Source organism: Dermacentor albipictus, chromosome 5 (assembly GCF_038994185.2).
Source record: "Dermacentor albipictus isolate Rhodes 1998 colony chromosome 5, USDA_Dalb.pri_finalv2, whole genome shotgun sequence".
Classification (NCBI taxonomy): Eukaryota; Metazoa; Arthropoda; class Arachnida; order Ixodida; family Ixodidae; genus Dermacentor; species Dermacentor albipictus.
In genome coordinates this window covers 58,867,106-58,892,519 of record NC_091825.1, presented here as the reverse complement: position 1 = coordinate 58,892,519, position 25,414 = coordinate 58,867,106, and the positions used below count along the sequence as shown (strand labels likewise).

General features: G+C 48.7%; 1 protein-coding gene across 4 annotated transcripts in view; it reads right to left on the bottom strand.

The window, feature by feature from the left end:
- The window catches only part of LOC135911199 (endothelin-converting enzyme 1-like), a 70,375-nt gene extending 59,019 nt beyond the window's left edge, over positions 1-11,356 (bottom strand). For 2 of the 4 annotated variants that reach the window (XM_065443393.2, XM_065443394.2), the window contains exons 1-4: positions 11,263-11,356; positions 10,868-11,171; positions 8,379-8,689; positions 1,753-1,983 (exon numbers count right to left, since the gene is read on the bottom strand). In XM_065443393.2, the coding sequence (XP_065299465.2) occupies positions 1,753-1,983; positions 8,379-8,689; positions 10,868-11,138 (813 nt within the window). In that variant the 5' untranslated portion in view covers positions 11,139-11,171; positions 11,263-11,356. Of the gene's footprint in view, positions 1-1,752; positions 1,984-8,376; positions 8,690-10,867; positions 11,172-11,262 lie in introns of those variants that run through there. The other 2 variants (XM_065443395.2, XM_070538403.1) reach the window with 2 other exon arrangements.
- Positions 11,357-25,414: the final 14,058 nt, after the last annotated feature.

Here is a 25,414-nt window from a genome sequence, read left to right as displayed (position 1 = left end):
CGCTGTTACTTAATATATCAGATTTGTCTGCTTTAGATGCTCCGACAGGTGCGGTATAAGCACCTTTTTGGAGAGTAGTTTGCGCTAGAGGAACGAGATGGCGCTTTCGGTGGCTCGCCGCACGTTGCCTCAAGCGAAATCGCACAAATAAGAAACTGTTGTTGCCTCTACACTGCTACTGAGGGATTAGCTGTCAGAAATGCAACTGAGTGATATCTAACGCCGTGTGTTTTTTACACGCTGAAAAAAGTTAAACGGTAGAGGGAAGACGTGAGCAATAGTTGCCTGCAGAAATAATTACGGTCATACTAAGGAATAGAGGGAATCTGTTGTGAGCCACGTCCGCAGACTGCTGCTGCACAAGGAATAACTGTACTGCCGGCCCTTCGCAATGCACGGCTTTCCTGGAGGATGGAAAAATTCAGCCAACCGCCAGCATGGCATCGTGAACTACCCAAGAAAAGATGTCAACCCTGGAAGAGTGACTGCGGCGAGTCATGCGTTGACAAAAGTAGTAGCACCTCTTTCTAGCTTGTAGGTTTCTCGAACGTTCTATGCACAGATCCCCCCTCCCCCCTCCAAGGAAACTTACGCCCAGTCTATCGCCCACGTATCAAGAATAACTTAATGTTCTCTCGAATCAATGTGCTGAAGCATGGGTGATGGTGACTATACCGAATGCACGGGAATATTCGAAGCTGAACAGTTATTAACCATCCACAGAGTAAGCGCGCGACTTGCAATAACACGTCTTTGCAACAAGCTATTACGCAATATAGAACATCTACGTTCCAAGCCTTGTGCGCAGCAATATCATATCTACCGCAAATAAGCACACATGCGAGCGCTTAGGCAAACAATAAGTAAGCAGATTGCGACCGCACCGAGGAACTTTATTGAGTCAGAAACTTGACAACCCGCTTCTTCAAATTGTTTGCCAAATGAACGACGAGAAAAAGACACTCATCCTTATTTATAGCATAAGCGGAAAGTTTGGACAGCTTAGAGCAGCTATCTAGCCCTATTCTTGTAGCGTATGCTCGCACCGTTCAGAGAAAGCGTAAAGTGCTTCGAAAGCGCTTACATGTCCTCCGGAGCTATGGCCAAAGCTTTGTGTCGCCCACCCAGTCACAGTTTACGATATCGGCCGAAAAAGAGGTTTGCCGAGCGTTTTTGGCGTCATTCACATTCATTGTAAACCCGGAGGCAACACAAGCAGCTGAGGCAAGCAATGCACGTGTCACCGCGTGTTCAAACATGGCGGCGCCCGTGAGTTGGCTGTGTGAGTATTCGATACAGAACTGCGATATCTCGTTTTCGTGCGCAGTCTAAGATTTGTAAACGTACTGCTTCCATTTTCTCTAACTTTCTGATTTTCTGTAATGGCTTCACAAATTCCAAGCACTAAAATAATGTTTTCGCTCTCTACAGTCTTTGCAATTTACCTTCTCGCACAATGCAACAAGTTGCATTCAAATCGGTTTAAGGGTTGTCTCATAGAGAATTGCTGCGTTTTACATGTGTTTGAATAAGCAGCGACAGAGTTGTCTCCGAGATACAGCTTCCTCTTAAGTAAAGTTTCATGGAAAGTGGTACCTCTGAGCGCAAACTGAGGTGAGATCAGCCAGGGGAATTCCAAGAAGACTCGTGTACTCCTGGCGTTTCAATCTAAAGAGCATCTGCAGGAAACTCGATGTCGAAGTTAACATTACTACGGCGATATTATATTACAAACCCTCTCGCAGAACTCACCTTCTTCTTTTCGGTTCTCGCAGTGGAAGCCGCGTTGAGCGCCTTGATCCGCTCTTGGTTCGAACCATGCAGCGAGATGCGGCGGACGAGCCTCGACCTCAACATTTCCACCACGGGCGTCTCGAGAAACGACGAAGACAGTGAGGAGCGCATGGCACGCCCCACGTCTCGGAAGCGCTGGAACGTCGACACGCGGCGCCCCTTTCTGAGGCTCCCCACGGGGCCGTCCTCCTAGGCAACGGGAACACGACACCAAGAATGATGATTTCCAATGGCGTCCCATTTCAAACGGGGCGGCGACAAATATTCGAGTGGCGTGCATGAGCTAAAATCTAGTTTTCTTGCATCTATTGTAGTCTAACATTTTGCCAATGTCTCCTTTACGATATTTCTACCCATCAGAACACTATCTCTACTGTCAGGTTATCGATGCCTGCAATGTATTTCGCTCATCTACCCAAATGTCTGTAAATACGTTAAATACTCTAAATGTCTCCTCGCATGTCTAGACTACTGACCACTTAACGCTCCCACAAGGCTGAACTCCCGCGCTCCTGGAAACGGGACCCTGTTCAGGATACGCGCACTCTCTGCATGTGGCGTCAACAGTGATCCCCTCCAGTTACTTGATGATGATGGGCCGTTGCTACATGCGTAAAATTAATCAGTGGCCTTCCACTCTATGAAGAAGGATGACCAGCGAAGCTATAATGTTCAGTGTGATAACTATATTAATTGACTAGCAAGAGTGGTCCATTGCCGTGCGTCAAACTTCGCGAGCATACTAATGTAAGGCGAGACGCCACTAGTCGCTCCTGCACGATGTTGAGCCTGGGAACGTGATGAGACACCGCGGGGTATACATTACCATGTCGTGTTGCAAAACGCGGCATGGCACCTTTTGCTAACGGATCCCGGCACGTACAACATGCAGACACGCACGTCACCGCACTCCGAGGGTACAGTCGAGCGCGATTTGAAGGTTATCGAGCGAGCGTCGACCGGGAACGCGAACAGCGCCATGGCCCAGAATTCTCTGCTGAGGCGAGGGAGGTATAAGGCCTGCTTCCCTCACTCTTTCTGCTGTTCCTACAGCAGCCGTCACTCCCTGCTAAGCTATCAGTTTCTTTCTTTTTCTTTTTTTTGCTTCTGCGAACAGGCCGTGATCGCAGTGCGCACGACGTATTCTTCGGTATTATCTGAAATTGGACGTTACGAAGCTGTGCCTAGCCTATCTAACGTCATTGCTGCTGAGCCAGGAAAAATGGGTGACCAAGAACATTAGCTTAAGCCCGCGAAGATACGAGGTAACCAAGTCCACACTTTATCGCAACAAATAGAAAGCGTAGAATTCAGAGAAAGGGCGGTGAGTTTGTCGCGGGGTGATGGTTGTTGTATGTAACAGCGAACGAGGGAGAGAAGAGTGCGAAATCACGATTTTTCCTGTCCCGAAACCGGCCACCAGGTGCCTGGAGTGCTGGGCTGGTTAACGCTCGCGCGATAACCTTCAAATCGCGCTCGACTGTACACACTGCTTCACCGCAGCCAAAGCGATCGTGCTTTGGTCGACGTCCCGCAGTGCAGTAATCGTTCTGAGTGCACTCAAAAACCACAAGCGGTCGCACACAAAACCAGCCACACAAAATTGGTTTCCCTCAAGCTTCCTCGGAAACGTGGCCGTTGTTCCGGTGAAAAGTTGCAAGTTTGTGGGATAGGGGCCACATAGACGTTTCGTATTTCTTTCCACCTCGCGGTCCTGACGGGCAGCACGCTTACAGGACTGCCACCACGGCAAAGCGGAAGGAAAGGAGATACGCAAGCTCTTGGAACGCCGTCAGAGAGAGAGTGGTGCGAACGTATACATGATCGACGCAGGTCAAAGTGTAGTATCTGTTCTTGTCAGCTTATCTCCTCCACGGGGCGGCTCGGTATTGCACTATCATCGGGGTCGGCCAACATATGGGGATAAATTTCCAGTCTACACGGCTCAATAGACTCACGCAATTTTTTACATACCGTAGTCACATGCAGCTTCGCTGTAAAAAGAGCATGATATGGATCCCGACTGCTGCAAACTTCATAGAGACAAAGTCAATGCAGTGTCGTGATGGCTTAATCATGGAACGTTACCTACATCCAAGGCAGGTACCTCACCCTGTCCAGTACCAAGTGGGAGAACATAGTGGTAATAACCCAAAGGGAACAGCAGGCACAAGAGGAACGAAAATTAAGAACCCTACAAGTGAACCTATATATTATCCCGAGAGAAACGCATATCAATATGCCACGCTTTTGGCTACAGTATAATGGTAAGGCGGACGTTTGGGTACAGCAAAAAATCAGCAGCCGCAAGAAATCAAGGATGTATTTACAAAAACAGCATGAAGGGTGACAGGTAGATGATAAAAGCGGAGAAATAAATTATGCTAATTACCAACCAAGTTCAATAATACCTGTATTCTCTGAGGGATTAGAGAAAATAATATGCTGCCGCGTAAATAGCTTCTTTAACAAACACTTTATACTTTAAGAGTATCAGCATCGTTTTCAATGTGGTAAATCCACACAGACTGCGCTCTTACCTCAAAAAGACTTGATTAATACTAACAGCGAAGAAATAAAGCTTACGCTGGCTGTTTTCATTGAGTATAGCAAGGCCTTCAGTACCCTAAACCATTACGTTTTACTCGCGAAGTTAAGTGCTAAGGGGCATGTGGTGTATCTAATTTAGTGTTTAGTTCTCATCTGTCTGAGAGGAAACAATGCGTCTAAAATGCTAATGGTTTTTCTTCATCTCAAACGATTAGCTGTGGCGTGCCTCAAGAAAGAATTTTAGGAACAATGCTCTTCAATAACTACATAAATGATATTACAGCGAAAGCTTTAGTGGCCGCGAACTTGCGAGTTCGCCGTGGCGGTGTCCTAAGGAGGCACATGACGTCACAACGTGCGCCACGTCGCGGATATTTCTGTCTCTCTCTCGCTCCCTAGTTCCAACTGCGCATGCCCCTCTATTAGCACCAAGCCACAGGTATTCCGCCGCTGCACAGCAGCGAGCCTTTCCGTCGCCGCCATTTGGTATGACATCCCAACGCGTTCTTCATCGTTGCACTCGCCTCCGCTCGCTCCGCCAGCTGCGTTGCATGCCGTTCCACGTCAGGGCGATCTCACCGTTAGCAACCAGTTTTTTGCATTTGTAGGCGATCCCACTGCTAGCGACCTGTCTCTCGAAGCTCCACCGACATTACTTATTGGGTAGCGTGGCGTTGTCGGCGAGCTGCAGGCATCCGGTAGACCATGGCGACTGAGCAAGGGCGAGACGGCGTTTTGCAAGTGCGAAACTTGCACTGTTTAGTCAAAGGTAGTTGAAAGAAAATAAGAAGAGAATGAAGTATGAAGTATCACAAGTACATTTCGGAGCCCCTTAAGTAGGCTCTCTACTATAGTGTGGGCGGGATCTTGCTTTCATCGATGACACGTGACAGGCACAGAGAGAAGGCCTCTCCTCCTGCAATACCGAGCACGGGAAGGAGAAGTCGATCCTCTTTTCGACGAATCCGGGGAGAGGGTCGGGTGAGTGACCTCTCCGGTAGCGTGGGGTCCGGCTATGAGAGGGGAAGGGGATGACGTCACACCCACGGTGTCCGACCAAGTTGAGAGGAAAAGGGGATGTCGATCCTCTTTTCGACGAATTCGGGGAGAGCGTCGGGTGAGTGACCTCTCTTCGACAAATCCGGGGAGAGGGTCGGGTGAGTGACCTGTCCGGTAGCGTGGGGTCCGGCCATGAGAGGGGAAGGGGATGACGTAGCACCCACGGGGCCCTTGGCGTCCGGCCATACCTAACATGCCTGATAGCCTGCCGGAGGTTTGGAAAGGAGAGCTTGCTTGCGCTGCAACCACAGTTGAGGTGGCAGTATGTGCGGCGACAGTTCTGATACGCAGGAGGAGGCCTGGAACCGCCATCGGAACGAGATTAAGGGAACACTATTCGCCCAGGAAACAGGCCAACAGCGCGCCGAATGGCTGGCTAAACACCGCAACATACGTGAACAACCTGACTAACCTGGACTTGCAATCAAGAATAACCAAGGCTAACCATGCTATGCCTTAGCTTTCGCTACGTATATCCTGGCGTAGCCGAGCTAAGCCACTGCCTATTTTCCGTTAATATAAATAATGATGCTTCATTTCTACTCTATGCGGATGACACTAGTATTTTTGTTTCTCGACAGAATCAAACTGAAATTGCTGCCAGAAACCAAAGTCTACTTTCAGATGTGCTGCAATGGTCCACTGCTGATCGCCTACGAAAAAAATTCGAAAAACAGTAAAGCTGTTTTTTTTAGATCCCGAGGCACGGAAGTTAACCTCAACCAACCAACAACGCTTGAGAGAACACACGTTGAAATTGTGAAGAAACAGAAAGTTCTGGGTGTGACCTCTTCTGCTCTTATGACATGGACGTGTCTTATGGAATCTCTGACTAAATCATTACCGTGTGCTGCTTGTGTTTTGTCACGACGTAGGCGCTCCCAGAAAAACTAAACTTCAGACTTGCTATGCTCTCATTTCTTCCCATATAAATTACTGCCTGTTAGTCTGCGTCATCATAACCCTCAGTGGCATCAAATCAATTCACCTCTTGCAGAAAACAGCACTTCGGTATAATCCTATTTCCCGCGCAATAGTTCTACAGGTAAATTGCTTACTCACTATAAGACAGTGTGAAACGCATGTTCGATTTTCTTTTGATGTCTGCCTATTTCTTCCCAAATTAACAATTCAGAGTGCTTATTAAAGATTCCGCTAATATAAATATGCATTACACTGATTCATGCACCCGCAGCGCCCACAAGTGGATTGTTCCTCGTTCCCGCGCGGCCTATTTCTTGCAGTCTCTTAGATTCACACTGTCATATCTACATAATAAATATGAAGACAAAGACGCCAAGATTTTTACGCTTACAAAAAAATGTATTAATTTTTTCTAACTCTTCGAACATGATCACGAATGTTTCACTACTCTTCGTATCAAGTTTGTTGCTTTCGTCATTTTATGATATGTGTTCACGTGAACATTGAATATTTCGGCGACAATGTACAACAGTCCTGCGGTGGACTGATATATTTACCTTATTTGTTCTATTGTTCCATTGTAATATTTGCACAACCTATTTGTAATTTGTTTAAACTGTATTTTTGAATTTAATATTGTAAATTTGTTTTTAAAAGTATAGATTTTAATACAGCTGTCATGTACTTGGGTCTTTAGGAATTTTCAAGGGTGTCATTACTGCTTTTCGCCTAAGGAACCCCCAACTGTCGTTGGAAATAAAGATTTGATTGATTGATTGATTGATTGATTGATTGATTGATTGATTGTATCAAAGAGCACAAATCCAGAAAGCTCACCGTGGCCCTGGCTGTACCTAGAATCATGTACCAATACCTGTACGTACCAGTCAGAAAAACACAAAAGCGCAAACTTGAAAAATGTTCCGACATGAAACAAGAGTTATACTTAACACTCATGCATACCTTTGATCCAAGTGAGTGCATGGCAGTACTACCTAAACTGGACGAGCTGAACCAAACCCGCCAAACGGCACAATTAGCCTAAAGAAGCTATCAAGACAGGAGCGTGCTTTTTTGCTTTATCTAGGCTACGATATCGCACAAGGAGGCCCTAGCATGGAGCAACTAAGTCCTCCGTGGCACACGCTAGACCGCGTTATCTTCGAACCAATAGTTAGAGATATGGGGGCAGACATACAACCGGAAAGACGGCAAAATGGATCGTAACACCTCACAGACGATACTGAGGACTGAATCCTACACACGGATGCCTCTCTAACTAAGCAAGACTGTTGCACAGGCGTGGCAGTCAGCTCTACATCGACAATTCTGCACCGGTATCATGGCGCTTTCACTGAAAGATTTCATCACAACATCAGGCGGAACTTACCGCTGTCATGAAGGCCGCCCCCATGCCAAATCAACACGAACAAATTCTGCTCATTCCCACACATAGCCAGGCTGCATGCAGGGCTATGTGTTGCCAGAACCATTTCCGTAGCACTACATTAGGCATTGCCAACGCACCTCAACGTACATCCTTACAGATCATGAACCTGGATGAACCTAAGTGAGCAATACGCCCGCACGTGGGCGGATAGGCACCAAAAAACTTGAGGAATTCCGACACTGCATGTAATATCCACAAGGAGACAAGCGCATGAAACGAAGAGAGGCGGCACTATGGAGGCGTGCGCAGACGCAGACCCTCTTGGCTCCACACGTTCAACACTACACACAACCTTTGTCTGGCAAACCTGTTTGCATGGCATGCGACGGCTTCCCAGATAATGCTCATATTCTGTGGTATTGACCAGGGAGCCATCCCATTATTCAGGATAGCCTTGACAAACTCGCGCCCATTCTGTAGACCTGCGACACTTTAAGAGTGGCTGTGGCACTCCTGTGACTACGTACAAGCCACGATCGTGTTGATCACAGAGCTCGGCTTAGCAGACAGCCAGTACAAAGCAGGAGAACCCGGATAGGGCATTCCAAATAAAATTTATCCTCCCTCTCTTTCTCTCTAAATCGACAAACATTGCTCACACCTGCTGACAGGCGCGGATGGGGTCATCCGTCAGCAGCAATGCCTCGGACATCCGTGGGCGGATGAGGCGACCAGGAAGTCGCTGAATCTCGGTTGTTGCCTCGTCCGCCTCCTGAGCTGGGACAGGGATGGACGACCGCGAGTGCGGCTCAGTGAATGGCAACCGCTCCAAATGGTCGACGGCATTTTTGTGGACTGGATCGACTGCCGTCCTGCTCGTGCGCCTCGTCTGCTGCGTCGGCGATGCAGAGAGCTGCCTTTCGGTGACAGTGGTATCGGCTGTCTCGTATGCGGACAGCTGGGCAGTTGCCGCTGTATTGATTAGGCACAAGTCAATTTCTTGTTCAACATTAAATTCCTTCAAGCTCTTTTTCCTGTTTGCTACGGGCAACTACAGAAAAAGAAGAGCCAAAAATCACTTTGCTTGTGATCGCAAAGTTCGAATCGGCGCTTCTTGTCAAGGTCTACGAATGGATGTCAGCAGCCACGAACACAAGCGCTTTTCCTTACCATTGTAAATCTTGCATGACTAAGGCTTTCTCAAGGAATTCTAATTGCACCTGTTGAGATTTAATGAAACTCCACATTAGGTCTCCATGTATGTCGTGTCCTTCTCCTACGTCATCTTACAGATTTATTGCATCTAGCTTTTGGGTGTAACTAACCACGGATTTTTCTTTTCTAACCGGGCCGCCGTTGTGAGGAAATATGTACCCTAAAGACAGTTCGGTGTAACATAGATTTAAGTGGCTGGCGTTCAACGTGGCTTTCATATAGGAGTGAAAGCACTATTAGGCGTAGTTAGACAAGGTATTGCTTCTTTAATGTTTTATTGCACATCGAAGGCTTCATCACTGTCTTGCTGTAACTCGAGTAAGGTATAGACTGATTTATGGTCTTTAAAGTAGTTGCTTGCCGTTTGAACTTGGGATACTGTAATGTTCAGGCTCAGCCTCGCCCTAGCGGCGAAGCGTTGATGCGCTAACACATGTGCGTGCTTCATCCACGGCGAAACTAAGAGTCTAAGCGCCCGCGAACCAGCAGTGACATCCTCGCCTAGTCACGTGGTACACAACGGCGAGGCTCGAGCGCGCGCTGGTGCCACGCCTCTCCATAGCGGATCACGTGACGTGAAGTCACACCTACACACCTGCGCCATCAGCTAAAGGTCAAACGCGCCGACATTGACCTTGGGAGTTGTCCCTAGAGGAGAACTGAGTACGCACATAGGACTGCTCTGCACAAACACTCTGCGCACGCTTTTCTTCGCGCCGTAACGACTGACTCTAGTACCCATAACATCGCTGTAGGGCCTAATATATGTGCCTGTGTGTTTCATTTACGCAAGATTTCTCGTTGTCTAACACGGTCATGTACCCTGAACTAAAGTGTTTTCTCGTCTCCGTTACTTAAAACACGCTCTTCTTTCACACGCTTTTGAGCCAATTATATGTATAATTGCACATAGTTGACGTCTGAAAATATTCAAAGACTATTCAAAAATTATTCCTATTTACAGAGAGCCATTGCATAATTGAAGGACCGAATGAAATAGGATGCTATTTGATTCGCCATTTGATTTGCTATACGTTATTCGAATAGTGCCAAGAGAAGGGACGCGTAGTCGAGGACGGTAAAAAACGAGGTGGGTGGTGAATTTAGGAAATTTGCAGGCGCAGAATGGAATCGGTTGGCACAGAACAGGGGAATTTGATATCGCAGGGAAGGCCTTCGTCTTGGCAGCTAACATAGATATGATGATGATGATGATGATGATGATGATGATGATGATGATGATGATTATGCAATCTCAGACACGAAGACCGGGGCCAACCGCGCCTGCTTTGGCCGGTGATACCCTCCCTCTCTGTCGTGAGTGTTTTCCGGTTAGAGTAAAGCAATGACGGCCTTCGATTTCTCATCAGCCCTTCACTGTCGTGGAGCACTTAGAGATGACCACTCCTAAAGGGACAATGTAAACAAGCGTCTTGTTTATGTTCAAGGTCGTCAGCAACGGAGCACTGTTCACTAATCTATGCGGTCAAGATCGAGGCCACTGGGTGAACACTGCCGCAGTGCCAGAGGTGTGCCATGCAGCAATATATGGTATCGTTCAGTGTTCAGTTAAGCTTTTATGAACTTATTGAGAAACCAAACATTGTGCATGAGATATAGAATGTGACATGCAGAAGTAGCTTTCCTACAAAAGAAGAATGAGAAGCGCTGCTCACTTGAGCGTGCGGCACGAGTTGACTTTATCTTCGTGGGATATAAGTGGTCGAAGAAGGCGTGCTGCTTTGAACTCGGATGATCAGGTCTACTGACGTTAACAAAGAGACAAGATATTAGTACTATAGAATGTATAGTAATATAAAGCTATAGAAACAGGGCTTCCCTTCTTGCATTTATATATACATGAATCGTCTGCTGCACCCCATTTTCTTCGTGAATGAATTGAATGCGCGCATTTTGGCATGCACTTTTTCTTACGTGTTATGTCCACCACCTCTGCGGCATCCTTCGGCGGCGGGGACAATGCAGCGGACACAGGCAGGATCATCGGGGCGGCGGTGGCGTCCGGGTCACAGCCAGCCCTGGGCGAAGACATCGCCCTCGTGCGCTCGCTGTTGCGTCGTGAGGAGCGTGAGGACCCGGACGAGGATGAGGTGGAGGCCTTGCGATCCCTGTGACCCCGCCGCGATGAGCGAGAAGCCCTCCTGGACTTCTTTCCGCCGCCCGTACCCGTTGTCGAAGCATCCATAATGGCACTTCCGGATCAGCAAGGCAAGAGGACCTAGTGGAGGCGGGGTGAGTTAAGTAAACCAGTGAATTGTGGGTAAAAATCAAAGAAGACCGTTAGCAATAACTCGCTAGAGGAGACCTACCTGGTGCCGCCAAGCAATTCTGTGAAGTGAGCTGGGAGAGGGACAAGTACGTAGACCTCGGTACGCCAGCTGGTCGTCTTCTTCTTCTTCTAATTGGGAACGTAACGATGATCATGTGCCTTGCAAATAGGCGTTGGAGCTTTCAGTTTCATGTAGAGAAAAACGATAAAATTTAGTTTTATTTGAGCGCTGAATTGAAAGATCAGATCATAATAACTTATTTAAATAATGACTCGAGATCTATTTGGTGAAGTGGGTAAATGAGCGAGAGATGGCACTCCGTATAACTTGCAAAGCAAGGCCCACATTTCAGTGTTAGTTTAGCATTGGGCAGTCGGTGGAGGACATCTAGGGCCGGATTCGTCTTAGATAAACGCTTGTTCCGGAATGTCCTAAGTACTGCCAGTGGTGGTTCCAAATGGAAGGGAGGTCCTTTTCTCATATTCCCTGGCCGTGTACTCAGTAACATGATTTTGGCTTCTAGCGCGAAGTGAAACACGAGCACTGAAAGGAGCAGACAGGACGAGCGCTACTCTCTCTGCTCCTTGCTGTGTCCGTGTTTCACTTCGCGCTAGAAGCCAAAATCATGCTGCCGTACCAACTCGCTCAACTGCCTATCCTTTTGCATGTACTCAGGCCTTGTCATGTTCTTCCATGTGAAGCTTCCTATTAAGCAGGGCTGTTGAAATACTTCCCATTTGGAATATGTCTTCAAGAAGCACCTCTGATACGCCACCATCGCAGGTTCCACCAATAGCTTCAGTGGGCCAACCAAGCAACGGACTTCGTTTGCTGCACTTTTCTCGCTTATCTTCGAAGAAACCTATCCATGTACCTATTGCTTAGACTGTCCTTCAAATTGGGAACCTAATGATACCACCTGATGCAAGGAACACCGTCGAGGAAGCTCCGCAGTTCTGCTTGCCCCGCAACATGCTCGCCTTGGTTCAAAAAGCGGCTTCTAGACCAAGAAGGAAATGGAGGCAGACAGATTGCGTTTTTGAGGGCGTCGAAACACTAAGTGTCCAAACGCGAGGTCTTGCATTGATCTAACTGATACTGTTGCATCACAAAAAGACTGCATGAGCTCATATACAATAGGCCAAGAAAGGGGTTTTGCAGCACTTTCCCCAAAAGACCAACAGCAAAAGGCGGCCAAGGCTATCTTAACCAATTTTTCGTCCAACAGAAAGCATTTTAGTCCACATTTTATCGCGAGAGGAATGTATGCCACATTCTGTCGGCATTTCTAAAGGCAGATGGAAAAGCTCATTAGTGATCCATCTGAATGCACCAAAGCTGCTGTTCTAAAAATTATTACGGCATAACTTGTATCACGATTACAACGGTAATTCGGTTAGCAGTCGAGTATTGTAGCCACAAACCATATTCCTAAAGTCACATTTGTTTGACAAGTTTAGTAGTAATACTTCCACTTTCGTTGCTCCTGTTAGATGGCACATATTTCGATATCGTCGCACTTTGCTATGTCACTGACTTGTCAAAATCCCCCATGAACATGGAGGCATGATGACGACTGTGCTACGCCCATGCTATGACGATAGACTGACGACGAAGAAATGACCTGGTGAAGAAGCGAGAAGGGCGAATACTGCATGACGGTAGCGGTATGCCAACGGATGCATGACAGCGTCAGTCTGAGGACGACGTAATGACATCAGCGTCATAATCACAATTCAATGACGACAGGGTGAAAAATATAAAATTACGAACAAGATATGCCGTCGAATGGTCAAATGTGGTATGGTGCCGAAAAACTGGCGATAATAGAATAACAATAATAAAGGGATGACAAGCGTTAACAGACAGCATATGACCTCATGACGACAAGGATGTGTCGACGACAGCAGCACAAGATCCATATGATGAAGTTACAGCGATGAGGATGGAACGACCGCGACGGCATCTCGACGACTGCATGACAATGCCATGAGGACAAAGGCAATACGACGAGTGCACGATAAAAATAGTGGGACAGTGACTATCACGAAACGTATGTGATGACAACAGCATTACGAGATTGTGGTAACTAAGCTGAAGTAACGATGATGGCACTACCTCGACGGCATTACGACTTTTGTCTGGCAATGGGCGCATGATAGCGACTATCTGACGATCAGGACATGACAAGGGCGCCATAACCACGATTCAATAACCACAGTATGAATACCATACAATGTCACGGAAAGATTCACGCCGATTACACAAAGAAAGAGGTATCACGATTGCGGAATGGCATTGTCGGAGCTTATGTTAGGAATGCGAAGCTGCGGCAGCATTGGGTTATGCACTGTTGATTTTATTTCTTATGTCGCACAGCGCACGCTGCGCGGCCGGGAGCTAACTTCCTCCTGCTTGACGGGCGCTGCACACGGAGCGAGTTGTGGCCTGGGCCCGGTCCTGAGACAAGAGATGCTACAGGGCTCCCCCCCCCCTCCCCGGTAGAGCGGAAGCCAGAGGTGCCACCCAGTGAACATGCTTAGATGTGCCAGCCCGGGGTGATAAAGGAATTGAGGTCAGATTGAGTGAAGGATGGAGTGAAGGATGGTGGGCAGATTCTCCTAGAGAAAGTGGCCACCGTGTATACGCAATGCCCCATGACCTCGAGCGTACCGGAATCTCGGAAGAACGCTAACATAATCCTAATTGATAAGAAAGGGGACGTCAGAGTTGAAAAATTATAGACCGATCAACTTACTGTCACTTGCCTACAAACTATTTATTAAGGTAATCGCAAATAGAATCAGGACCACCTTAAACTTCTGTCAAGCAAAGGACCAGGCAGGATTCCGTAAAGGCTACTCAACAATAGACTATATTCACACTATCAATCAGGTGATAAAGAAATGTGCGGAATATAACCAACCCTTATATATAGCTTTCATTGATTCTGAGAAAGCGTTTGATTCTGTCGAAACCTCGGCACTCATGGAGGCATTACGGAATCAGGGTGTAGACGAGCCGTATGTAAAAATACAGAGAGATATGTAGAGCGGCTCTACAGCCACCGTATTCCTCCATAAAGAAAGCAACAAAATCCCAATAAAGGAAGGCGTCAGGCAGGGAGATACGATCTCTTCAATGCTATTCACATCGTGTTTACAGGAGGTATTTAGACACCTGCATTGGGAAGAATTGGGGATAAAAGTTAATGGAGAATACCTTAGTAACTTGCGATTCGCTGATGATATTGCCTTGCTTAGTAACTCAGGTGACCAATTGCAATGCATGCTCACTGACCTGGAGAAGCAAAGCAGAAGAGTGGGTATAAAAATTAATCTGCAGAAAACTAAAGTAATGTTTAACAGTCTCGGAAGAGAACAGCAATATACAATATGCAGCGAGGCACTGGATGTAGTAAGGGAATACATCTATTTAGGGCAGGTAGTGACGGCGGATCCGGATCATGAGACGGAAATAATCAGAAGAATAAGAATGGGCTGGGGTGCGTTTGACAGGTATTCTCAAATCATGAACAGCAGGTCGCCATTATCCCTCAAGAGAAAAGTGTATAATAGCTGTGTCTTACCAGTACTCACCTACGGGGCAGATACCTGGAGGCTTACGAAAAGGGTTCTACTTAAATTGTGGACGATGCAATGAGCTATGGAAAGAAGAATGATTGGTGTTACGTTAAGGGACAAGAAAACAGCAGACTGGGTGAGGGAACAAACGCGAGTTGATGATATCTTAGATGAAATCAAGAAAAAGAAATTGGCATGGGCAGGACACGTAATGAGGAGGGAAGATAACCGATAATCAATGATAGTTACGGAATGGATTCCAAGGGAAGGGAAGCGTAGCAGGGGGTGGCAGAAAGTTTAGTGAGAGGATGAGATTAAGAAGTTTGCAGGGACCACATGGCCACAATTAGTGCATGACCGGGATTGTTGGAGAAGTATTGGAGAGGCCTTTGCCCTGCAGTGGGCGCAACCTGGCTGCTGTTGCTGCTGATGATGATAAGTGAAGGCATCAGAGGCCCGAGAACGACGACATAGGCAGGTTTGACCAAGTCAGCAGCCACGACGCATTCGCGACCATTATGTCCAGCGTGAACGTTTTAGGCGTACGATAAAGTACGCGGAATGGTCTATCGCAGGTTGGCGTGAGGGTTGGACGCACGCATTCAGGCCGAACGAAGACATGGCTGGAGAAATCAATATCCTGGCTCACAGATACAGGCCGGTGGTACTGATCTGCAGGAATTACTGGAGCAATTTGACAAAGCGTGGTGCGCAGCTCGCGGATGTAGGTGATGTGTCATGTGTGCAAGGTGGCGGCGATGGTGCGAAGAATTCTAAAGGGAGGTCAGCCAAGGTAAGAACCTCGGTCAGCCTTCAGTGCTGATCGGTTGCCTAGAAAATCGAAAGGAAGGTGGACGAGCGAACCTTCCCTTGGCTGATAAGTGGTGAGGGCAACCTTCAGTTGTCGATGAAGTCGTTATACCATGCCATTAACTAAATAATGAGAGTCCGTCGTATGGATGTGTCGAACGCCCAGGAGGTTGGCAAGCGCAATGAATAGAGCCGATTGAAACTGGTGGCCTCGGTTGGTGCTGACGACAGAAGGGCATACAAAACGCGACACGAAGCTGCTCATGAAAGCCGTAGCAACCGCGTCTGGCGTAGTGCCAGTAACGGTAAACGCCGCTGGCCATCCGGTGAATTGCTCCAGTGGTCCACACACGTGAGCAAGTAAGAGCCCCCATGTGATTGCGGGAGAGAGCTGACAATGTCGAAGTGGATGTGGCAAAACCTCGCATCTAGAGGCCGAAATGGGGTATTAGACTTGACGGTATGGCGGTGAACTTTAACACCATAGCATTGAAGACAGGTTCGCGCTCACCGACGGACGTCTAAATAGATGCTTGGCCATAGGAATCGAGTTCTGACAAGCTTCTGGGTCGCTTGAATTCCAGAGTGGCTCATGTTATGCAGTTGATCAAAAATTGCACGACGAAATCCAAAGGCACGAAGGGTCGAGGAATACCAGTGGATGTCTCTCACAGTATCAATGAGGAAGAAAATCGAAGCGGCCACTCAATCAAGGACAGGGACATGGATGAGGAACGAATGTGATGCAGCTCACGGTCGTTGCGCTGGGCAGCTGCCAGCGCCTCCCTGTCTACTGGTGCTTGGGCCACCAGGGCATCGATCCGGGAGAGTGCATAAGCGGCAATTTTCCGGCCCATGCACGTGACAGAGATCCACTGTGCACTCAGAGATAAAGCACAGTTGGCGGATCTCCCATGCAGTGTAGTTGCTCTGATTCCGATGGAAGGCAAACGTCGGGGGCCTATGGTCTGTCACGACGTGAAAGTCCCTGCCCTCCAGAAAGTGGCAAAAATCCTTAATGGCAAGGTACACCCCAAGGAGTTCTCGACCAAATGTGCTGTCTTTAGCTTCAGGTGGCTTCAGTCTTCGCGAGAAAAACCAAGAAGCTGGCCACCAGATAGGTGTTGCTCCATAAGTGCGCCGACGCCATGCTCAATGCATCGGTGATGAGACAGATTGGGGTATCAGGAACGGGATGTATGAGCATGGTGGCGTCTGCTAGCGTCTTCTTAGCAGTAGCGAAGGCATACGCAGCTTCCTCAGTTCCCTCAACTGGCCAAGCAGAATATTATGCGAAGCATATTACTAGAGCTGAACCCAGCTCCTCAGGCGCGGCGATGTCGCCTTCAATACCACGTGACACCGTGACGTCACGACAGAGGAGAAACGGGGCTCCAACTCGCGCCGTCGCTCTTGGCGTCGCCTTCAAGGCTGACCACGTGACACCATGACGTCACGACAGAGGAGAAACGGGGCTCCAACTCGCGCCGTCGCTCGCGGCGTCGCGGTGGTATATAAGCAGCTGCGCTTGCCTCTGCTAGACACTCACGAGGTGAGATGCCTCCTGGAGACAGAGCTGCTCGTTGGAATGTGAAGCGAAGGTTGCGGCGTGCTACAGAGACTGTTTCTAGGTGGCTTTGCTACGGCGCAGCGACTACGCGCCCCGCATCGGACGCGGTGAGCGTCGAGCAACGCAGCGTTCGGCTCGACAACGAAATGTGCGCCTGAGCAAGCGCCGCACGCCTGAGCCGACGCCGACGACACCGGCTTTTCTGCGACATGAGCTCCTTAACGCTGTCGCGTTAAAATAAAGGCTAGTATGCTTCGCATCCTGGGCTTAACCTTAGCTAAGCCACAGCCAGTTTTTTTTTATAGCCAGTAGGTCAGTCAGAGGCTTCAGGAAATTGGCAACTTCGGAAGAAAGCGGCGATGGAAGCCAGTATGTCCAGGAATTCTCTGAGTCCTTTTAGTGAAGGTGGGGATGGAAAGTCTTGAATTGCCTTCACTTTGCTGGGGTGCGGCGGGATACCTTGTGGAGTTAAAAGGTGTCCTAAGAACTCTATGGTAGCGATTTCAAAGAGGCACTTGTGCGGAATAATAAGGAGACCGTAATCATCTAGCGCAGGTGAGCTTCACTCTCATGGCTGGATGAGCTTGAGACGAGGAGACCATCAATGTAGGCTAATACGAAGTCGACACGTGGCGTGACCTCGTTGATAGTGTGCTGAAAAGTCTGTGCAACACTGCGCAATTTAAAAGGCATTCTCACATACTTGTAGAGGCCTAAAGAGGTGGTAATAGCCATCTTCGGAACGTCAGGGCGTTCTACAGGAATACGATGATAAGCTCTCACCAAGTCAATTTTAGAGAAGATGGTGCACCCAGCCAAATTCAATGTGGAGTCTTGTATTTCAGCAAGTGGATAGCAGTATGGTAAGGTGGTCGGCGTTCAGAGCGCGGTAATGCCCTCATGGCCTCCAGTCGCAAGGATTTTTCTTTGGCACTATATGAAGTTGTTTGAGGAAGGTCGCAGAATGCCGAGTTCAAGCATGTGGTCAAACTCGCGCTGAGCGATGGGGAGGTGGGGTCCACATAGTCAGCGGGGACGAGTGTTTCTACCCTAACAACGTGTCCAGCAGTGACGACATGGTGACACTCCGGTATGCGGCTTCATAAGCTTGGGACAATCAGCCAAGATTTTTCCGTATGGCGAAGTGGGTGAGAGAGCTCGAAGCCGCGTCGGCGAGGCAGTGCAGAGTGCACCGTTGATAGAGTGGTGCATGCTGAGATGGCGAGGTGACGAGTATGCATGTTTACCGCAAGGTTGAAGAAACTGAGCAAGTCAGCGCCGAGAACAGCTTGTTAGACATCAGCAAGAATGAAAATTCTGCGAAACGTACGGCGCAATCCATGCAATGGTAAGTCTAGCAGACCGTTGGCCATATGTGAGGATGGTGGAGTCGTTTATCGCTTGGAGCTGGCAGGCCTGTTCTTTGCGACGGAAATCTGCACAACAGGCCGGTATGACGCTAACCTGGGTTCCTGTGTCGACAACGAAGTGAGCGCCACTGATCTTGTCAGAAACCTAGAATAGGCGGCATGTCCTTCGACAAGTACCACTTGCCGCCGTCAGTGGCCGGTCGCAGCATTTCCCGCCCAGGATCACGGACGGGTGCACCTGCGAGTAGAGGTTCCGAATACACGGTAGCACCAGCATACAGCATAAGACGAGCTGTCGCGTCGCGTGGGCGTCAGATATTTGGAACTCTACAAAACGCGGGGGCGCCGGGAAGTGACTGCGGGACCTGAACCTGGACGAAGACTGGCGTGAGAAGGGCGCGAGATTATTGAGACGTCTGACAAGGGCGTCCAGACGGCTATCTATGTTCGCGAGCGTAGAGGCTGAGGCAGTAGCTGGAGGCGGAGTCGTAACGGCGCTGAGGCTAGGGGCCCGCGAGTAGTCCGCTACTCGGTCAGCCAGTTCAGCGAGCTTGTCTAATGGCACATCACATGCAGCCGCGAGCACTGGCACCATGTTCGGCGGGAGGCGCTGGGGGAACAACTCACGCTGCAGTTTGTCCTGTTGAAAGGCGGATACTCCGCCAAGAAGCTGGCGCATGCTTCAAAGGAGCTGTGAAAGGCGACTGTCACCGAGCTTCTTAGCTGTGAGGAGCTGCTGGAGTATGCTGTGCTCGGGCTCTGACTTGCGAGATATGAGCGCCGCCGTCAACCTGTCGAAGGGATGGGTCGGGTGCGGCGTGGTGATAACACCCGCTAAGTTCTCGGCGACGTCCGGAGGTAAGGAGGACACCAGATGTAATAACATAGTCTGGTCACTGGTGATATGCGGTAGACGGAAGTGTGCCTTGACCTGCAGGAGCCAGATACTGGGGCTGCTGGTTCAAAATGGTGGAACGCAGCCACCGCAACACCGCCAGGTCGGGCGACGTCCTGGGTGTCTTTACCTTCAGCAACAGCAGTAGAGCCGGCAGAATTCATGCCGAAGGGCTGGAGCTGCGTGGCCTTTAGCGGGTCACCAAATTCGTCGGAGCTAATGCGAGAAAGTCCCAGTTGCGCCAGCGCTGGGCTTTCAACTGTTGTTTTTTCTTATATTGTGCTGCCACACGCTTCGCGGCGAGGAACTACATTCCTCCATCTTGAAGGACGCTGCACGCGGAGCAAGTTGTGGCCTGCGGCCTGGGCCTGAGGCAAGAGGCGCTACAGCGTCAAGTGGGTGGCGTCACAGAAGTGATGAAAATAATAATTTTCTGCGTGATGACGACGGCAAGACGACAGTGTGATGACGATGGCGTGGGCACGACGGCATGACGAGAGCGGAATGAGAAAGCTGGAATGACATCGATGTAACGTCGACGACGCCATCACGACTCCGAACATGCACGTAGTGGCGCAAGCTTATTATATATCTTGGATAGTTCGGTCGGAGTAGAATGCGCGACGACGACAGCTTCGCGATAATGGGATCATGAAGCTGGAATGATGATGATTGAACGACCACGCTGGCATCACTATGGCGGTGTGACAACGAACGCCTGACGGCAGTATGAGCACGATGGCGTGACGACGACGGCATGACGAGTGCTGGATGACAGCGCTTAAACCACGGCGATGCAACGACCACGACGGCATCACGTCCACGAACCTTTTAGTGCCCCACCCTATTTGACAACTTCGGCTACTGGGTCAAAATAGAAGGCGTAACGACGACGGGATGACGAGATAATATCACGAAGCGGAAATGACGACGTGTGAACGACCACGGCGGCATCACTATCGTGGTGCGACAACGAATACGTGGCGACTGTATGACGACGATGGTCGGACGACGGTATGACAAGTGTCGTGCACAAATCAGATATAAATAGCCGACGCGTTTGAAGCGCACATCAGATTTCGATGATGTGTGTATGTGCTGGTCACTCCCGTCGTGCCCGACTTAAGGGCATAGGTTCTTCGAATAAAGAGTCAGTTTTGTCGCACGGAGGCGCCTACAAACAAAGTCGTACCCTAATCTTAACATGCTAAGTAGAATGTGCCGTATACAACACTATACTACACTATATAAGGACAAACGTCCGTAGTGCAATGAGAAGCCCACACTATACCACATAGCATGTACATGTCAACAAACTCACGTATATAGTCCCGATCATGTCACACCCAAGTGGGGAGCAATGGCAGGAACTGCTGTACAGCAGCCGCTGAGATGGCCAGATAGGTCTCGTGCGGCGTGCACGACGTACAGAGAATGTTCCGCTGTGGATTTGTTAGCATAGAATGGCTTTGATAATTCAGGGGGAGCAAGCTACGCACCAGAGCGCTGCTGTCAAAAGTGGATGACCCGGCATAGCGGTGGCAATGGGCATGGGTACTCGGAGAAACTCCTGCTGCAGAAGCACTGGCATTCATAAGAGTCTTCTTTCTGCAAGTAAGGCTATAGCTGTAGGAAATGAGGATAATAGTCTTATCGACCGCATACACTTGTAAAAATAATCGTGACAAATCAATTACCAAGCGAGGCGTCACACGCGTGCCAGCAAAATGAAGCCAGCGAGGCAAGTACTATTGGACTGCCATGTCGCATTAATATGGCAATAACAATTTTATGGGCCCTCCAAGTGCATTTTTGCCGTCACCGTGAATGCCGCCGTCACCATGCTGTTCCGCATAAAGTCCAATGGCAATGATACCGTCGCCGCGCGTCCTATGCTCTAATTGACAGTGAAAATGCGCGAGAGAAGCCGACGATCGCGGCTCCATCGGGCACCCAATCGTCGTGCCTTCTTCCGTAGAGCGAAAGTCCATGGGAGATAGGAGAAAGAGAGTGGGGGCGGCGTTGTGCTCCGGCGACAACGGTGTATATCGAGACATTGCGCAAGGGGAAACGATGATGGTGCCTCAATCTCACCTTTTGAATATTTGCGGAGCGTAGCTAGTGTTTTAATTAACTCACTTTTCTTTCTTTTTAAAATTTGTTTTAAACTACGCCAGTACGCGGTCAGCCCGCGTACGGACACTCCACGTACACTTGTTTCCTCGCATTACGCATCACTGCGTGTAGCTCAAAGTATTCATCAATAATTTTTTCTTACAGCACAGCTGTTTATGGCGAGGCTTCTGTCGACTGCTCAACTGCGTAAGCAAATATATTAGCCGATCCTGGTTATAATGCAGAAAGGGTCCCTTCACAATGGCACATGCCCCTGTAGACTCCGGGTTGTAGCTTCCGGGCCTTGCACCGCGTCCTTGAGCTACCCTCACATCTGGGACCCAAAGTGGTCCCAGCCACAAGGGTAAGACGAGAGGTTTCCATTCGAATCGCAAATATAACATTAAGGGTAAAAACCACTCCAGAAAAATGTAGTCTAAACGTAAACACAAAATGGCACAAGTCGGATCTTAGCCCAAAATGCAAACCCACATCGGCCATGTCTTAGTTCTTTGTCGGCGTTCCAAATGCTTCAGTATCTAGTTTCCTTTCCTTCCGCTCTCCCACAGTATAGTCCGGACTCAGTTCTCCCGTGGGAGTCCAGACTTTAAGCGAATATGATGGATGTTAATACAATAACAAGAGAGGTGATAGCATAATGTGTGTGCGTACCTATCGTCGCCATGACCACATGTCAGGACAATAAATGTGTGCGTGCCTTTGTGGGGCCTAGCCTCTGTGCAGCAGAGAATGTGCGCCATTTTCTAACAAAGTCGCCATTTGCCGGCGGACGGGCAACAACTAGCGCTTTGCCAAGGGTTGCCATGCTGCTATCCTGGACTGACTGCAAACCGTGGAATTTATAAAAGATTGTGTGGACACCATCGGCGATGATTGTGAAAGCAAGCGAATAACACGAATGAACGAACGTAAGAGCGGGCGATCTAACAAAGAAACGAGCGAGTGATCAAGCAGCCACTCCGCCCCCCCCCCCCCTGCAGCCGTGTCAGTAAACCCGTTCTGCCAAACCATTTATTGCTACTTGTTTTTGCTAAAGCAGACGTACTTCCACGCAGCGTCTTTATATTGCAAGTTCAATCAGCGACCATCAACCACTCTCTGCAATAGACCACATACTGCAACGAATAAAAAAATCGCACAAAATAGCCCAACAAAGCTGCACCTTCTATAATTATACTAGAAATGAAGAACTGATGGAGTCACCAACAAAATAACTGCGTGGAGAGGAGGGTCAAGAGAACAAAATCCTACTGGAGCGTGTATCGCGAGAAGAGCGTTCAGCTACGGACGATTTATTAAATTGGTAAAGAAAGATAGAATTCAGCTATATATGATAAATAACTAGCGAATAGATTTAGGTAAGCGCTAAAAAAGTGATTCAGTTACCAGCGTCACATGTGCATGCAATCCGCAGTTTTTTGCTTGTCTGATGTTTTAACTTCGGGAGTAAGCCAATGCAACGATGCTGTTGTTCATGCAATAATGTGCAAGAAATATCTAGTAGGAGTAGAATTGGAAGCCAATTCAAGCCATAATGCGAAATATTTTAGAAAAGAAAGGCTCATTTGAAATGCGACGAACGAACAGAATAAGAAATGTATGCATAACAGCGCATAAGAGCAATTACACGAACGGAAATTAACAGTTTGAGGCACGATATATTTCGCCATATGCGACTGCCCAAGGTCGACTTTTTTTAAATTGCAGATTCGAATTCTTGTTATGGAGTTATTTAAAAAGAAATTAGCGCAATTTTTCGAGAGTTACCGTAAAGTGAGAAAAAATATTTTGCGTTGGTATATATTGTCGCTGCTGACGAGAGTTTTACCTGAAATTCACATCGCAGGCTCCTTTTCCAGGCGTTTCACCCCTGAAGCAAGCTGAGCGCCAAGCCGATTCGGCAGAATCCTTATCGTGTAGCACCTACAGAGCGCGAGGCAGTACAAACACAAGACCATGCTTGCGGACGGAGTTATTCGGCCCTCTAAGAGTCCTTGGGCATCGCCTGTCGTATTGGTGAAAAAGAAGGATGGCAGCTTGCGCTTATGCGTCGACTATCGAAAACTCCACTAGATTACAAAGAAAGACGTTTATCCGCTACCGCGTATCGATGATTCACTGGACAGGCTACGAAAAGCACATTACTTTTCGTCGATGGACTTGAAAAGCGGCTACTGGCAAATAGAAGTTGATGAGAGAGACCATGAGAAGATCGCTTTTGCGTCGCCCGACGGACTTTCTGAATTTCCGGTGCTTCCCTTCGGTTTGTGTTCTGCGCCAGCAACGTTTCAACGAACAATGGACACGGTACTCTCAGGCCTCAAATGGCAAACCTGTCTGGTGTACCTCGACGACGTGATTGCTTTCTCCGTCACGTTCGAGCAACACTTACCGAGACTGAAGACGGTCTTTGAAACAATACGCTCAGCTGGTCTAACTTTGAAACCTGAAAAGTGCCATTTTGGTTTTGAAGAACTTCAATTTCTCGGTCACGTTGTTAGTCGTGAAGATGTCCGACCTGACCCTGATAAAATCTCTGCCGTCGCTAATTTCCCAATGCCATCAGATAAAAAAGCAGTGCGACGTTTTCTGGGCTACTATAGCGATGGTTTATCGCGGAATTTTCGCGCATCGCATGGCCATTAACACATCTTACCAAAGAAGATGTCCCCTTCGTGTGGGGTGAAGACCAGCAAAGGGCTTTTGACGACCTACGGCAACGGCTGCAGACGCCTCCCGTGCTCGCAGACTTTGACGAAGACTCCTCTGCGATTCTTCTTACCGACGCTAGTAATGTCGGTCTTGGCGCAGTGCTTGTACAGCGGCAGGACGGCGCCGAAAGGGTGATTGCTTACGCCAGCAGCACGCTATCAAGAACGGAGGCTAACTACTCTACTACAGAAAAAGAATGTCTCGCACTGGTGTGGGCGTCCTGAAATTTAGGCCGTGTTTGTATGGTTGGTGTGTCACCGTTGTCAGTGATCATCATGCACTTTGCTGGCTGACTAATTTAAAAGAGCCAGCTGCTTGGCTTGCGCGCTGGAGTCTTCAGCTCCAAGAGTTTGACTTCACTGTTGTATACAAATCTGGGAAACGACACACCGACGGCGACTGCCTTTCTCGGTCTCCTGTTGAGACTGAAGTGTGCGACGATGATGACACGGGTTTTCTAGGCGTGCTAGATACTATGGCTGTTCCACGCCGCAACGCGAGGACGCAGAACTTGTTCCTCTTTTCGATTACAGAGAGAGAAGAACAAGCAGCGTGCCGAGGTTATTCGCCAGAGGGCTGCCTTCATTCGGCTTACGCCACGACGTTCTCTATAAAAAGAACTTTTAGCCTATTGGCAGCAGCTACCTACTCGTCATTCCAGCATCTCTTTGCGACGAAGTCCTACATGCCTGTCAACACGAGCCGACCGCTGGACACTTAGGCTACACTCGGACATTGGCAAGAATTAGGCTAAAGTACTATTGGCCGAGACTTGCGTCAATCGTGAAACGTTACATACAGACATGTATGAACTGCCAGCGCCGCAAAGCGCTATCCGGCAAGCCAGCTGGACTGCTGCATCCTGTTCAGATACCGCAAGCACCGTTCGTGAAAATTGGCATGGACCTTTTAGGTCCGTCTACTGCCGGATATAGATACATAATCGTCGTCACAGATTACCTTACTCGGTACGCCGAAGCAGGTGCTATCCAACGTGGAACAGCAGCCGAAGCAGCGCAATTTTTCATCGAAGCCGTGGTTCTAAGGCATGGCGCTCCCGCAGTGGTCATACCAGACAGAGGATCTGCGTTCACGGCTGCGCTTCTGGACACCG